Source organism: Halichoerus grypus, chromosome 10 (assembly GCF_964656455.1).
Source record: "Halichoerus grypus chromosome 10, mHalGry1.hap1.1, whole genome shotgun sequence".
In the NCBI taxonomy this organism is placed as follows: domain Eukaryota; kingdom Metazoa; phylum Chordata; class Mammalia; order Carnivora; family Phocidae; genus Halichoerus; species Halichoerus grypus.
The window spans coordinates 95131385-95147495 of NC_135721.1; the positions used below are offsets into that span (position 1 = coordinate 95131385).

Genomic DNA, 16111 nt, shown 5'->3' on the forward strand with positions numbered 1-16111 from the left:
CGCTGTGACCACTGACACCTTATAATCCGGCAAGATTTTATCTACCCATGGGGAGAACAGACCCTAGGCCAACTGGTGGTCTTCCAGCTCTCCTCCCCGACCTTCACCTGCACCCCCACACACTCCCCACCCTTTGTGTCTGAGAATCTTCCTCATCCTGTCCCACCTGGCCCCATGCACCAACCATCCTCCCAGCCCTGTATCCTCAGAAGTGCCTCATCTGTCATTTGGGTGCCTAACTAGCAGGTGAGCGGTGGATAACTGTTTTTATTCTGCTTGGTTTTGTACGCCAGGTTTTGTTGCTGGTGGAAAGCTGTTTGAGTTGTTGCCAGTTTTCAGGTATTACAACTAAAGGGGCTATGAGCATTCTTGTGCACTCAAAAAACATGTTGACTAAAGGAACATAATTGACTAAAATCACATGCCATTCGTGTCTTTTAGTCAATTACGTTCCTTTAGTGAACATGTTTTTTGAGATCCATTCGTGTGTCAGGAATTCATTCTTAATTGCTGTGTAGTTTTCCATCCTACGAATACACAATTTATCCATTCTCCTGTGGACGGGAATTTGAGCTGTTGCCAATTTTCAGGTATTACAACTAAAGGGGCTATGAGCATTCTTGTACACTTTGTTTTGTGGGCATGTTTTTTTTTTCTCTTGGGCGAAGACCCAGGAATAGAATTGCTGAGTCACAGGGTGGGTGTTTATTTAACTTTGCAAGAAACTGTCGAGGAGTTTTCCAAAATGATCATCCCATTTTATATTCCCACCAGAGTGAAGGAGGTATTTTTTAAATTACACTTTGAACAGTGATTAATAAAATGTTAAATGAAATTTATTTCATAATTTTATGCCAGCATCTAGCACTTTTCCAATTAGCTGCTATGCAGATATGGAGCTGGGAACAGATGATGACAACATTGAGACTGTTTGGCTGGGTTTCAAAGCAAGAAAGCTGTCAGAGGTTTTTCATGAGGGGCTTCCAAATGCTGTGGACTCCAGCATATCGTCAGACCCTTGGATCCCAAAGGCATCCTGGAATTCCTCGTGCTCCTAAATCCTGTAATGTGGTGATGTCATTTATCCATCTGGGGCTCTGGGGACCCCCTCACTGGCCTTGCAGTCTTCCTGATGCCCTCACACAGAGAGACTTGGTCCAGCTTAAAAACACACACCCAATCAAAGTTACAAAGACACAAATGGGAAGAGAAATGACTGCAATCTGGCTCTTTGTAATTCTTCAGAAAATTAAAAAAAAAATGAAATCGGAACTTCAGACTGTGGCAGCTTAGAAAATGATACTGAGTACAAATGTAATGCAAGCAGTACATTTGGCACCAGTGAATTTTGAGTTTTTTCTCGGCTGCTTTAGAAAATTCTGACTTGACCCTGAGGGGCCTTATATCTAGAAAACAGTTCTCTCCATTTCATGATATAGATGCTTTCTCTAAGTTACAGCTCCACTGTAACAACAAACTTACAGTAGAAATTTAATCGGTATCATCTGGAAGGTAACTTTAAATGTAATGTAACAAATATAACTCCTTGAGCAAACCAACTGATACAGAAACGTGCTTTTATTTAAGTGATTTTGAGGAGCAGGGGTTAGATAAGGAACATACTTATGTTTTGGTGTGTTCTTTTCAGTCTTTTTTCCCATGAAGGTGTGTTTACCTACATCCCCATGTAAATGTTTCTATTTCTGTTAGTCAACAGTAAGGCTTTCTTCATACAGGGCTAAGAATATATGTACAACTTATACTCTGCATAGGTGCATATAATTTACATATATACTATGTAGATTTAGCCTCTACATATATTATATGCACATGGAAACACAGGGATGTTAATATATGTGCACATTTTAGCTGGCTTAAATTTCAGTTTCTGAATAAAGGGGTAAAATGGTTTCCTTTCCTCTTTGAGTCAACAGTATTTCTGGACATTTTCCCATCTTTTCTTCCATTGCTAGTGGTCCAAACAGAGCCCCTCTCTGGCCCCCTAGGGGATAGGTTTAATCCTTCATTTATCAAATATTCATTGAAGGTCCTCCCCCCCCCGACCCCGCCAGTCTGTGCCAGGTCCTGCTCTGGGTGCTGAGGACAGAGCAGTGAGCTGAGAAAACCAAACTCCCTGTGCATGAACCTGATGTACCCGTGATTATGTGATTTCCTGGAAGGCAGCCAGCAGCTGGGACATGCAGTGGGGACTCTGAGCATTACAGTACCCCTTTGAGTGTGCCTTGGCTCTGAAAAGCAAAGGACCTGTTCTTAAGTTGTACTCCTTACTGAATTTTTAAAGAAGCTTACTTTTATTGAGAAGAAAAGATTATTGCTCATTCTTATGGACCTAGAGTTAAATATATCAATTTGTTCTAACTATATAGGCAATAAAAATGTAGTGTTTTAGAATGAAAAATGTAGAAAAAACAAAAAAGAAGTCCATCTAGGAGAAACACACTCATATTTTGGTATACTTCTTTTCAGTCTTTTTCTGTGGAAGTATGTTTGCCTATGTACACATGCAAACATTTCTTCCTTTTCTTTTTTTTTTTTTTTTTAGAGAGAGAGAGAAAGAGTTCAAGCAGGGGGAAGGGAGACGGAGAGAGGGAGGGGGAGAGAGAGAGAATCGTATCCATGCCCAGCATGGAGCCTGATGCAGGGCTCGATCTCACGACCCTGAGATCATGACCTGAGTCGAAATCAAGAGTTGGACGCTTAACTGACTGAGCCACCCAGGCGTGCCCACATGTAAACATTTCTATTTCTGTCAGTCAATAGTAAGGCTTTCTTCATGCAAGAGATGAGAATACATGTGCAATTTATATGTATATGTATGTGCATACACACATACTATGCACAGGTGTATATTCAAATATATATTATATGAATTTAACCCATACGTACATTATATGAACATATAAAAACACAGATATGTTAATATCTGTGCATAAACCATAAAAGGATACAACTCAATATAAAAATGTATACACTGTATGAATAAACATATCATCTTTATATGTAAAGATGATAACCATACACGTGCACACTGCATATATGCACACTTTTATTCATATATGTACATACATGTGCACATAGATGCATGCACAACATATGTGTATACACATACATACGTCCTATATACGCCTATATTTACATACTTCTACATAACTACTTATTTGTTACTTACACTCACTATAGTCAAGTCCTGGAGAGAAGAGAGCCCTACAGCTAAGTGACAGAAACACAGAGAGCGATGGCCCTGCAAGGTTACCATGAGAGGCAAAAATGTCCTCATCATGTGTGCAAAGCTTTTTCAGGCCAAAGGAACTTAGTGCAGAGGAACCGGATGTGGGGCTCCCACTGGGACTGGGTCCTTCCCGCTCCTTGAGTGGCCTCTGCTGGCTGGCTCAGTGCTGTGAGGGGTCTGCCTGCCCCAGGGGGCGCTTGTTGGACACACAGCCCGCGAGCCTCAGATGGAAGTTCCTGAGTCCCAGAATGGGGTTTGGCTTCAGTGGTGGGAGGGAACAGAGGATCATAACTGGACAAACCCACTCTCCAGTTCAGAAGCAGCACCTGGCTCCGAATGAGGCTCCCCTAAGGCTCAGGAGAATGGTGAAGATCACTGGTGTGACTCCAGGGTGCTACACCCCCACTGCCTCAGGTGTGGCCCGCCAACAACCAGCACCAGTGTCACCTGGGGGCTTGTGATAAATGCAGAATCTGGGGCCCCCCACCAGACTTCCTGAATCAGAGCCTGCATTTTATCAAGGATGCCCAGGTGACAGGGCTGGTCTAGAAGAACTTGGGGTTCCACCTCCTTTCTCGGCAGCTCGGGGCCCTGGAATGAAGCAGACACCCCCAGGACTGGCAGGACCACGCAGAGCATCCTTTCTCCTCTTCTGCCTGACATTCCAAAGGAGGCAGGGTGCCTGGGCAGGGGGTTTCTGAGCCCATACCTGCAGCCATATCTCTTAGCACACGAGGAGACAAGATGATGCGGCTGGGAGCCCCGGGGCCGCCTCATCTGCAGCTAACCACAGAGTCGCGGAGGGGAGGTGAGCAACAGTTACAAGATAGCTTGAAACTTCACAGTTAGGTCTGGCGTTTATCCCATTCAGGTGAGAAAAAGGAAGTGACCTGAAAGGGGCCCCTTTGTCCCACTAAGTAATGAGATCTGGTGGGAGTCAGAGGAGTTGTCTGGTGTCACACACATGTCTTTGGTCGTCTGCCTGGAGGGGTGTACATGGGGCTTCGGGGCTTCTGGGGGGCCAACACTTGCCCCTTACAGACTCTTCACCTGGTCCAAGAGTTTCTTTCATCAGTGAAGGACTTTAGCAAAATAGGCGTTTTTGGAGCTTGGTTATGGGTTGCCAATGGTGAGCTCTGAAAGCAAAGGCCAGCCTAGGCAGAATTTTAGATGTGGGCCCCCAAGAGTCTGTGCCCAATTCTCAGAACCTGTGAAGAGGAGGCTGAGCTACCGTTCCACGACTGCTCTGCTGTGTGGCACAACAGACCTCCTCATGGGGAGGTTACGCACTCAGAAGCACAAGTGGAAACCCAAGAGACCAGAAGTGTGAGAAGGACCCAAAGCACCATTGCTGATTGAAGAATGCAGGCCTCCAGGAGCAGTGAGCAGCCCCCCGCTGACAGCCAGCAAGGAAACAGGACTGAGCCGTCCAACCACAGGGAACCGGATTTTGCCAATAATCTGCAAGTGTTTGGGAGTGATTCTCCCGAGGGCCTCTGGGAAGGTCTACAGCCCTGTCTACACTCTCATATGGTCTTTGGAGCCTCTGAAACCCAGCCAGGCTGTGCTGGACTTCTGACCTACAGAACTGGGGGCTAATCAACGGGTGTTGTTTTAATCCGCTCAATTTGCAGTAATTTGTTCTACAGCAGTAGAAAATGAACACAAAAGTTCATAAGGGGGATACAGAGAGCCTGGTCGCTTAATCCTGAAATGTTTTTGTCTTGTTGATAGGGAAGAAGGTTGCCAAGAAATAGAGTCAAAGATGGCAAAATGGATAAAGAGCCAGCATGCTTTTTTTCTATCCAGATAAGCTTCTAACAAGTAATGATTTAACTCTGGCTGGGTGGTTTGGGACTTTGGGGTATAGGATCTGAGTGGATATTCTCTAGTTAGTTTTGGGAAGCACTTGATGAGGTTGAGATCTGAGGGGTCCTGAGGGGACACAGGAGCAGTTCTGGTCCTAGTTTTACTTGCTATCCCCTGGACCACAGAAAGGCCTTACATCTGAAATTAACACAGAACTCTGCCACTCCACACCCACATCCTATCATTAAATGACCTTTCAAGTGGGTCAAGTAATACTTCCCCAGAACTCACAGGTCTCCTGTAATTTTAAACATCCTTGAGAAGTCACACACTTATTAATTAAGCCTCTCACATTTGACCAGGGTGCTTTCCTGAAGCAGCTGGAAACTTCTGGAAGGTCTAGCAAATAGGCAGAAGTCTTTGGACTTGGTCCACCCATTCCACTAATGGGTGGGGTCAGGGGACAAGGTCTCTGCAATGGCCAAGTCATTGTTGGGCAGCAGTCAGGGGAGGACGCTGCTTTGGTGGCTGGGGTCCTGAAAACTATACATGCCTGTGCTTCCCCTTCAAGATACCAGGGAGGTGGCCTTGGCCAGCCTCACTGTGTGAGACTTAGCTGGGGCCAGGATGCTTTTTGCCCAGGTCTATCTCCTGTGGTGTCCGTCCTGGAAACAAGCAGGTTATAGGAGAGGAGAAAACTGAATGGGGTGTGGGGGGTAAAGGGCAAGAAGTGAGCAGGAAAACAAAGGCCAACTGGGAAGTCTGCATGTTTCCCCCTAGGGTGGCCTTGGCAGGACAGCTCCTCTGGCCAAATGTAATGGGATGGGTGAAGATGGGTGAAGTGCCTCTTCCCTTGAGCACCAAGCTGCCTTCCCAACATGCATCAAGTGCATTTCCTCCTTAGCACCAAAAGGTCCCACAGAACAGCTAAGCTAAGCTAAGGGTCTTCCTTCACAAAGTGCCAACAAATTATACATTTGGTCAAAGAACCCACATTTCAACCAGTGATCATGTGTTCCCATCTTGTTCATCTCTGGACCCTCTAAAACAGAGTCTTGCCCACTGTAGAAGTTAATATAAATACTTCTATGTTCATATAGAGATAGTTCTTTGAATTGAATGTCAAAAAGATCACCAAAGTCAAGGCCATCTACTCAGTGGCCTCAAAATAGCTCCCAACCCCAGCCTAGACATAGGACCTCTTACAGGGGAGGTCGAATGGCGTGTACGGTCCTTCGTCATCATCCTCATCCTCCTCTTCCTCTTCGTCATTCTCGTTGTTCTCATTGTCCTCATTCTCATTCTCTGTCTCGTTACCAGCCTCGGCCACAACATCATCCCTCCGAGTCCCATTCACGCCTCTGTCTGGGGCACTGCTGGGCCCTGTCCCGTTCTCCACGGTGTGCTTAACTGGGATTTTGATGGCCACCTCGGATTCTCCATTGGCATAGGCCCTACTGTTTATCAGTCTTTGTCTCTGGAAAGAGAAAGGCACATTCTTACCACAGTCAGGGGGACTCTAGATCCTTACACCTAGAACACCAGGATCTTTTTCAGGCAGCTGACAAAAAGATGCTTCCAGGAGATTCTGCAGAGAAGTCTTAAGGGATTCCTCAAAGTAATAAGCAACTCAGACAACATCCTTCCGGGAGGAAGGATTAAACTTTTATGACCCACTGGAGCTTGCAAATCCCTTTAGAGGAAATTTCCTATGTCTCAGAGGCACCCTTCTTTTCTACCAGTGTTCTTGATTCCCTGTGCACTGCAGTATTATCTTTCTTCTCCAGACTGTAGGAATCCCTTGGACCATAGGTGAGAAAGCCACACAAATGTGTCTGGACTAGTGTATCAATAAGGCTGCCACTCCAGAAAAAGGGATACACAGGAAAATTCACGTCAGAGACTGCATTACTTTAAAAGTAAGGCAACCTTGAATTAGCAAGTACTTCTGTGCAAGTTCACATCAGAGGGCTTCACCCAAATGGAAGATGAAAAGAAAAAGGTAGGTAGAAGGGGACAGGAGAGTTTTTCTATATAACTGGGAGCCTGATCATGTCTTCCAACACATGGAGGGAAGAGCAAGAACCAGGATGCACAACTGGCCCCATGAACAAAGATGCTGGGAAATAGCTGAGGGATATTATTGTGTTACATGTTGAGCTTGGTATTTCTATTCTCAGACCAAGAAACCTTCTCCCCTTCCCAAAGTCTCCCATCACTGTCCAGTGGCAATGGAGTGTGCTTTCCCAGATACCTCATTGATCAACATGCGACTGGCCATGGAGAGTCGGGTCTTGGGGGGAAAGTGGCTGGTGATCATGATTCGAAGTCCAGCTTCAGAGAAAGAAAGCTGGTGAGGGTAGGCTGACAGCAGCTCGTCTACCATAATCACTGACGCTTTGCGGTGGAAATTGGCTAGGGAAATTAAAAACACAAAATAAGGATAACATTGAGGTTAGGAGCAGAAAAGAGATATTTATTTAGTCTTCTCTCTGTTCCTCCCTCACCTCTCTCTCCCACTTTCCTGTTTACTCATTTATCCATCCATCCATCCATCCATCCATCCATCCATCCACCAATCTACCTATCTATCCTTCCTTCCATTCACCCAATCATCCATCCATCCATCCATCCATCCACCCAAGGAGGGTTGTAGTGCACAAAATATGGAGAAAAGTCAAACTCTTCTTTCCATGAAGCTCATTGATAGCTCTTTTGAAATGACTTGAAACAATATAAGCATCATTCACTGGCATGGTAAGAAAGAGTGATAACCTAAGAGAATTCCTCTGTGTCCTCAAAGGATTTTTTTCCCACCACTCAGACCTGGGGCACAGGAAAGACCCCAATAATTTTAGTAACCCTTTATGCCTTTCAAATGTCAACAACATTCAAAGTTCTGAGCTGTTAAAAGCTGCAGAAATGACTTTAGTGCCAAGTGGAGGGCTTAGTGAGGAAAAGCGCACATTGCTGCAGCCCAGCCTATGAGTAAGGCTGACAAAGGGGCGGGTAGGTGAACTGGCCACATGACAGAGGCCCAAGGTCCAGAGTGGCCCAAATTGTTACACAACATTTGCTGGAAGGCCTGATAAATAAGGTCTAAGGCCCCTCTCTACAAAAATGTGATATGAGCACACAGCTCACAGGTACCTGGCCACATGCTCTCCTGGTGGTCACCCTGTTTTCCAAGCCACTAAACCATGAAATGATCTCTGGAAACACTGAGTAATATGAGGTAGCTCTTTTTGGTTCCCTAAGAGTATTCCTTTTATGGTTATAAACTATCCAAAAAAGAAGAGATTCAAGGAAATCCTTATATGGGATGGCACTGAATACTCAAGTCTTTTGTTAAACGTAAGTAGAAAAATGTATCAAATAATCGATTTTCACATTCTAATAATTACCTCAGATTTCAAACTCAGATTTGAATAACCTATAGATTTTCAAATTTCTTTTGTGATTTTCCTGCAAAGCAAACATATGAGACCAAGAAGAAATAAACCCACACATTTTTAGAGAAGGTTAAAAGCAATTGAAAAACCAAACATATTCTAAGGCAAAAGTAAATGATAATTTTCTGTGTTCCTCTGAGAAAGAATATTCTTTGTTAGGGAGCACTATCTTAGTTCTCTTAGTGTATCAACTGCTTAATGAGAATCTATTGAATATAAGAACTACTTTGGAAAAAAAAGGGAGGTGGTAATTTTCTATGTTATTTTGCAGCTTGGAAACAGAGGTAATGTAGCCTGAAAATGAATGTGGATATAATAATATACTAACAGCAACTATCATTAATGGGGTATTTTACATACTTTATCTCCTTTACTCATTACAATAATTATCCCCATTTTGCAGAAGAGAAAATTGAGCTCACAGAGGTTCCATTAATTTGCTTCATGGTAACACAGCCAAAATATGGCAGAGTCAATACCTCAAGACCCCTGGTCTTGTCTCCTTTAACATCCTGTCCTAAATCCCCCATGTCACTGCCAGCAAATGTTTTGCCAAGAACTTCCACGAAGCTTTCCCAGGTGGCTCATCACCAGGTATGACTGCCCCAGGATGTAGCCAAAGGGAGGCAGGGAGGCCTGGAAGCTTCTCTCCCTTGGTCTCCTCTGGTGCAGGCAACCTCCCGCCAGGCCAGCTGCGGCACCCCAGGGGTGGCCTGGATGGTGGGCAGCCAGGCAGCCTCCCAGTGCTCCCTCCAGGGACCCAGGTTGTCCATAGGTACCTTTCTTGAGTAGCACCACAGTTGCGTCGCAGTTGCTGCTGTCGTCAATTTCAGCATTGTTGGCCAAGCCATTGACCATGTTTCCAGCACCTTTTGTCCTCCTTTCGAAGCACTGATGGATGCAAGCGTTATATCTGAACAAAGTAACAAGCAGAAGGAGCCCATCAGCTGTGTGTGCCCTGCAGCTCTCAGTCTAGGTGCATTGTGGGGCATCCCGTGCCTCAAGTTATCATTATTATTATTCTGTCTTCCATGTCCCCATAGAAAAATGCAATCTGTCCTCTTTTCCGATTTCAGGATATATGGTAAGTGAAAATAAAACCAACATCACATAAGTAAATAGAGACACACTGCTTTCTTTGCAACTTCTCAAGGTCAGTGGTGGCATCCCGGGATTGAGTTCCCTTGCCCGCAGTCCATGCATGGAAGGGCCATGATGAAACTCAGCAGGATGGGCAAGGTCATGGCTCCAGGACCTTTGCTGTTAGGGGCCTGCTGGGTGGGGGAAGGAGCAGGTGTCACAGTGCATCATGGTCTGCATGCTACAGGCTGGCTGGCACTCTAGGTCTCTGTGTTTGGTTTTTTAAGATCATAGGTTGGGGTCCTGTGAATCTCTGTACATGCTGGGCCATAATTCCAGGTCCAGTGGGCTATTGGCTTTAGGAAACAATTCTGGGCTATGATTGTCCAGAATAACTGGGTGAAAACATTGTGTAGCCCTTCTTACATGTGTGTTGGAAGGGAAGAAGCCTATATAAATTCTTAGCATGTTTTTGGCAGCTAAATGTTCTGGTCCCTTTATCTTTAATACTGGAAGACCCCCAAAGAGGAATCCTAGAAAACTCTTGGGGAAAGTCAGCCAGGTAGAGTTTCCAGGGCTTTGGAAGCCATTGCTGCTTTTTGCACCACTCGAACACCTAAAGGCCTCGGTGGCTTATTGGCCATGGGATAACCCATTGAGGTGTTCCCCAGCTTGATCTCTGGCCTCCCAGAGGAACCGCAGCCAGTCATGGCAGCTCTAAATGGCCAGCTGGTAGGCCACTCAAGCTGCGTTTCCCCCCACAGGCTTCTCTTCCACATCCCCTTTACTGCTACAGACTCTCTGGAGTCTTCTTCACTGTAACCAATGCCTGTTCTTCACTCAGAGCAGCTCTGGGTGGGTGGGCCATCATGGTACAGATGGAGGGACCTTCTGTGGTTGGACAGCCCCTTCCTGTACTCCCTGGGAGCTTACAGTTCATCCTCCATGGCATGAGGGAGAACAGAAAAGTAGTCAAAAGTGATGGTGGTTTCTGTGAGAAGGGAAGTGGGCAGGCCAGTCCTGGGGCAGTCTGGGGCACTCTCAGGCTTTATACCGAGAGGGAGAACGGAACCAGAACATCACTATTTTACAACCCTAAAGAAATAATGGAGCCAGATCTTGTGCATCGATGACTGCCAACATCACAGACAGAGAGACAAGAGACATTAATGTGCCTGTTGGTGGCAGAACTCACCACCACTTGGGACACAGTCTACCCTGAACTGGACTGATGGCTGGCATACAGGAAATATGGAGGTCAAAGGAACAGGCTGCACCACAGCACAGGATGTAATCAACAATTTCCAAACTGCAGGAAACTGTGTAGCTAATAATCCAACTTCATCAAAGAATAAATTGCAAGGAAAAAGAAAACCAGAGGGGGGATTCATAGATTAAAAGTTGGAGCAACCAATGATAATGAGTGGGATTTATTTGGATTCTGATTTTAAAAATCTCCCTCTCGGTATAAAGCCTGAGAGTGCCCCAGACTGCCCCAGGACTGGCCTGCCCACTTCCCTAAAAGAAAGCTGTAAAAGATGGCATTCATGAGATCATTGAAAGTTTGAACACCGATTTGATATTTAATTATATTGAAGAAATAGCATTAATCTTGGGTGCGATAATCATGCGGTGGTTATGTGAAAGGTGAGTCCTTTTAGAGGCGTATCCTGAGGTTTTTATAGATGAACTGGCATGCTGTCTGGGGCTTCACACCACATGGAGGGAAGGAAATGGATAGGGGTGTGGGCTTCTGGCTGTCAGGCTGATGATGAGCATGGGGGGCTGTCATACCATTCTGCTGGCTTTTGTAAATATTCAAATCTTCTTAATGAAAAAGTCTCCCCACTTTCTAGACTGAAGAAGAATGTCTTGCCTTACTGATAGAGCTATGGGGGAGAGGCAGAATTTCTGTCATCTTAACTCAAAATCCATTTCCCCATAGAAATACCGACTTGCATGAAGCTTTGCCTTGAAAGTACAACTGTGCATTACACATTTAGTTGGATTTGGATAACAAGGTAATAACACTATGTCTAGTCTTATTATGAGACCTTTCTTGAAATCAGATACTGGTTAGTAACTTAACTATGCTGTCCCATTTCATGCTTACAAACAACCTTTGTGGTAGGAGGCGTTAGGAACCCTGTTTTTAAGAGAGGAAACAGATTCAAAATGGCAGAATAACTGGGCCCAAGGTCTTACTGCTGGCAAGTGGCAGACTGTGAGGTGTGACCAGGCAGGGCTGAACGTGCAACTCTTGATCTCAACCACTAGACTACACTGCCTAACCTGGGGACTAACTCCCAAAGAAGGGACCCAGACGTACAGAAATCAATCCTCACCAAGGCCAGGTAAGCCTCATGTTCCCTTAAGATTTCTATCTACTTGGCCAAACTGAAATTGCTTTTTGACCTTCAGACAGAATGTTTAAAGTCATCCACCCAGGAGGCAGCTGACAACTCTAATATATGCGGGTTTTAACTGCTGCTACTCAGTTTTATATTTTTAATTGAATGTTTTAAATTTTGTGCTTGCACCCTGAAGCTATTTTATTGTGAAGCATGCAATTTTATAAATCAGATTTTATAAAACCCCATGATTAAAGCCTCTGATTGTGGACAGGGATGGCTAAAGAGCAGAGATTTCAATTTAGAACTTAGGACCAGAATTTATGCAGAAAATTCTGTGAGCACAGTAGCTGCCATTCCCTGTTTTATTTGTATCCTGCTGGTTTGAACAGCTGGAAGGCTGGGAAAGTTGAGGCATCAGCAGAAACACACCTCATTAGCTTTCACATTGGGCATAGTTTGGGGGAGAGGAGAGAAATTATTCACTGTGTTATCTTAATATCCACATGCCCTGCCAGCAACTCATGGGCTTTATGATGGCTTGGTAGAGGGGTGCAGTGGTCACAAGATGCATACTAGCAAAATTCCTCAACCTTCCTTCCCTTTGGACCAACTCTGGTGTAAGCCCTCCTTATTCTGTGAAGCCCCCAGTGAATGCACTATGGGACATGCTGTCCTCTAAATTCAGATTCAAAACCGAAGACCAGTGTTGAGTATAGAGCACTCAGTCAATTCTTCTGGAATAATTGACCGATTCACCCTTTCAAAGGGGAAGAAAAGGACTCCTGACTTTTGGGGACCTCAAACTTAGGGCCTCAACATATTACAAAAAAAAAAAAAGGTGAAATAATCAAATTTAAAACACACTGAAAGAAGATGTATGTATTATTGAGACCTTCCTATAGTGGCACTGATTCCCTAATGGTTTTGCTATTTGAGAGAAGGAGAAGCAAGATGCCTTCAAAGACTTTTCCTTAGGAGTCTAGAAACTCTGGAAGGCCTTTGGGCCAACTCTGGTTTTCATGGGAGCCCATCAATTTGGTATTTTTAAATGGAAGGTGAGTAGTGGTAAAAGCACCTGATTTCTTCATCAGTTATCCCATGGTAACCCCACACCAGGATACTCTAGAAATACCCTCTTCCAGTAACAAGTCCACACTGACCACTGGACAGCTCCTGAGGTGAAGGCTGGATGCCATATTGAGTGGACTGGCCACAGACTGCTTACAGCCCACAGTGGACATCAGCTGAACCAGCCCTACCTTTACTGTTGGTGTAATGTTTGCCAATGGCCATGCTGATTTCTCAAAAAAGGTCTCTTGGACACTAGTGGCCAGAATTATTTTTTGTCATTAACAGCAAAGACAATTTGACATGTCAAATTCCAGACTGCTACCTGATGTGTTTAACTGGCAATTTCTGACTGTGTGGTACTTTCTTGCCCCCTGAGAAGGTAGTCACAAATGCTGGGGAAAGTACGGGCTAATTTGGAATGAAAGAAACAGCTCCCATGGGGTCCAGCCGCTGCAGCACAGAATGACTCTACATTATTTATGAGCTCCTCATCTCAATGGTACTTGGCAAAAAGATGAACCAGCAGGTTCACAGCCATGGTGCTTACTTTTTGCCTTAGAGTATGGGAAATACCAGCTAATAAAATTCTTGATACAAACAGTAAGCCTCCCAGACTCTAGGGGCGGGGGAAAGAACCTATGAAGTGGTGGTTTTCAAATATGTCCACAAATTCTTTGACACTCCTCCCTTCAAATGGTGAAGCAGATCCCTCGAGTGTGGGCTAGACTTACTTCTAATTAACAGAATATGGCAGAAGTGACAGCATGTGACTTGTGAGACCAGATTAGAAAAGGCACTGGGGGTCCTTCTTGCTCTCTCTCTTAACTCACTTGCTCCCGTGCTGTGGAGACACTCAACCAGCCCTAAGAAGAGGCCCACATGCTGAGGAACTGAGGGCTCCAGCCAACAGCCAGCATCTGCCCGCCAACAGCACAAGTGGGTCATTTTGCAGCCCCAGTTAAGTAGATGACAGCCACCCTGGCCAACCTCTTAACTACGATCTCAAGGAAGACCCCGAGCTAGAACTCTCTGGTTACGTGCTCCTGGATGCCTGACTCAGAAGCTGTAACGAGATAACACATGCTTGTAGTTTTAAGACACTACATTTCGGGCTCATTTGTTACACAATGGTAGGTGATGAATATGTTATGAATGCAAGTCTGCAGGTATGCGATCCATGGTTTTAGTCATCTCTTAATTAGCTCTGGTCCCATCTTTGTCACCCTATATAGAAGCATGACTTAGTGAATTTTACCTCCTTTACTGTTATGAAAGAGAGTGAAAATAGCCCAAAGCTTGGTTGCCAGGTATTAAAGAGGGTACAAGGGTTTGAGAGATTTCTCCAATTAAACACGTAAAGCTTTGATTCCGTTATCACATGAGGTTCCGAAGGGTCTTTGCTGTTGCTTCGAATCAGAACTTACAGTGCTGCACAGCAGGTTGCTGAGGGAACCCAGGAGTCTGTGATCGTCAGCACTGAAAGCCAGCCCACTACCTGCCCTGCCCCCATTCCTCTTTCCACATTATCCCATCATTCTCAATGTAGGAAAGAGTTTTGGGAAAGAAAACCGAGAAGACATTTTACTTACTTCATGATGACGATATAGATGAGATACATCAGGACGAGGACTAAAGACTCCCACCTGGGTAAAACCAAGAATGGCTAGTTACAGAAAGTCACCACAGGCAGATGTGCAACACACCAGTTGATCTCTAAACATCCATGCCACGTGAAGGGCAGCTACACCTGGCAAGCAGGGCGAGGACAAGGCACATGTGCAGACTGGTTACAAGTGTTTCCTGGTCTGTAGACACAGCTTTCAAGGGGCTTTATTTTCCTTTTCTACCTAAAAGGAAAATGCTCCTTCCCTTCCATTACTCACTCACCTAAAAGTTCTGTGAGAGCACAAGTCTACCATAATATTGCTGATTATAAGCCTGTATTTATGAATCCATCCACAGTTTAATCGTTCAGTAAAACTATTCAGATATATTTACAAAGGGCAAACTAGAGGAATTCACAGGGGTGACCCAGAGATTGCTGGATAGGAGGAGCAAGGCATAGAGAGAGAGGGAGGGGGAGGGGGGAGGGAGAGGAGGGAAGGAGGAGATTGAGAGAGGAAGGGAGGGGGAAGAGGGAGGGAGAGAGGGAGAGAGGGAGGGAGAGAGGGAGAGAGGGAGATAGGAAGGGAGAAAGAGAGGGAGAGGGAGGAAAATGGAGGAGGAGGGAGAAAGAAAAGGAGGGGGAGGAAAGAGAGCGAGGGGGAGGGAGGGAGAGAAGGAGGAGGTTTGGAGAGGAAGGGAGAGGAAGGGAGGGAGAGGAGGGAGGAAGAGGGAGGGAGGGAGAGGGGGGAGAGGGAGAGAGGGAGGGAGGGAGAGAGGGAGACAGGAAGGGAGAGAGAGAGGGAGGGAGAGAGAGAGGGAGACAGGAAGGGAGAAAGAGAGGGAGAGGGAGGGAGAAAGAGAGTGAGGGGGAGGGAGGGAGAGGGAGGGAAGGAGGGAGAAAGGACACCTGGGCAGAGAGGTGCCAGCAGGAAGGATAAGAATGGACAAGTGGAAAATGGTCAAGAGAAAGTAAAAAATAAACCCACTGGAATGTACGTTGAACTTCGGATAATTTGAATACTTCTATTTTATTCATTTTAGTAACTTCCAGTTTCAAAACCAAAGAATTTAATTTTTAAGCTCCCCTTTTAGCTGTAGAACTGAGGGAGTAATTCCGGTTTCGAGAAAAGGTTACTGGAGAATGGTCTATGAAGAAATTCTAGGTTATGCCTTCCCTTCCTGTTTTCTTCTCAAGTTCTGTGTCTAAAAATTGACCCTTGGGGAAATATGTGGTCAAATTTAAAAAGGCCGCACACAGGGGTTTTGTTGCAGCGGTGTTTATAACCTCGAAGTGCTGGAAAGCAGTGAGACAGTTGTAGGAGGGGAGGCTGGGTCCACCTGTCACGGTAAGTCAGTCCCGCACATCGGTTCAGAATCACTATGCAAACTGTGTGTGTGTGTGTATCTGGTATAAAAGTGCTCTTGCTGCTACTAAGAGAAGTCAGGGGCTCCAAATCTCTCCACTCTCCACCACATTTCTTGGCTCCTTT

General features: G+C 45.3%; 1 protein-coding gene across 3 annotated transcripts in view; it reads right to left on the reverse strand.

Annotated features, from left to right (window-relative positions):
- The window catches only part of SLC24A3 (solute carrier family 24 member 3), a 487300-nt gene that overhangs the window by 35235 nt on the left and 435954 nt on the right, over positions 1-16111 (reverse strand). For all 3 annotated transcript variants that reach the window (XM_078056870.1, XM_078056869.1, XM_078056871.1), the window contains exons 9-12: positions 14606-14659; positions 9291-9424; positions 7314-7474; positions 6266-6536 (exon numbers count right to left, since the gene is read on the reverse strand). In XM_078056870.1, coding sequence (XP_077912996.1) covers positions 6266-6536; positions 7314-7474; positions 9291-9424; positions 14606-14659 — 620 coding nt within the window. The remainder of the gene's footprint in view (positions 1-6265; positions 6537-7313; positions 7475-9290; positions 9425-14605; positions 14660-16111) is intronic.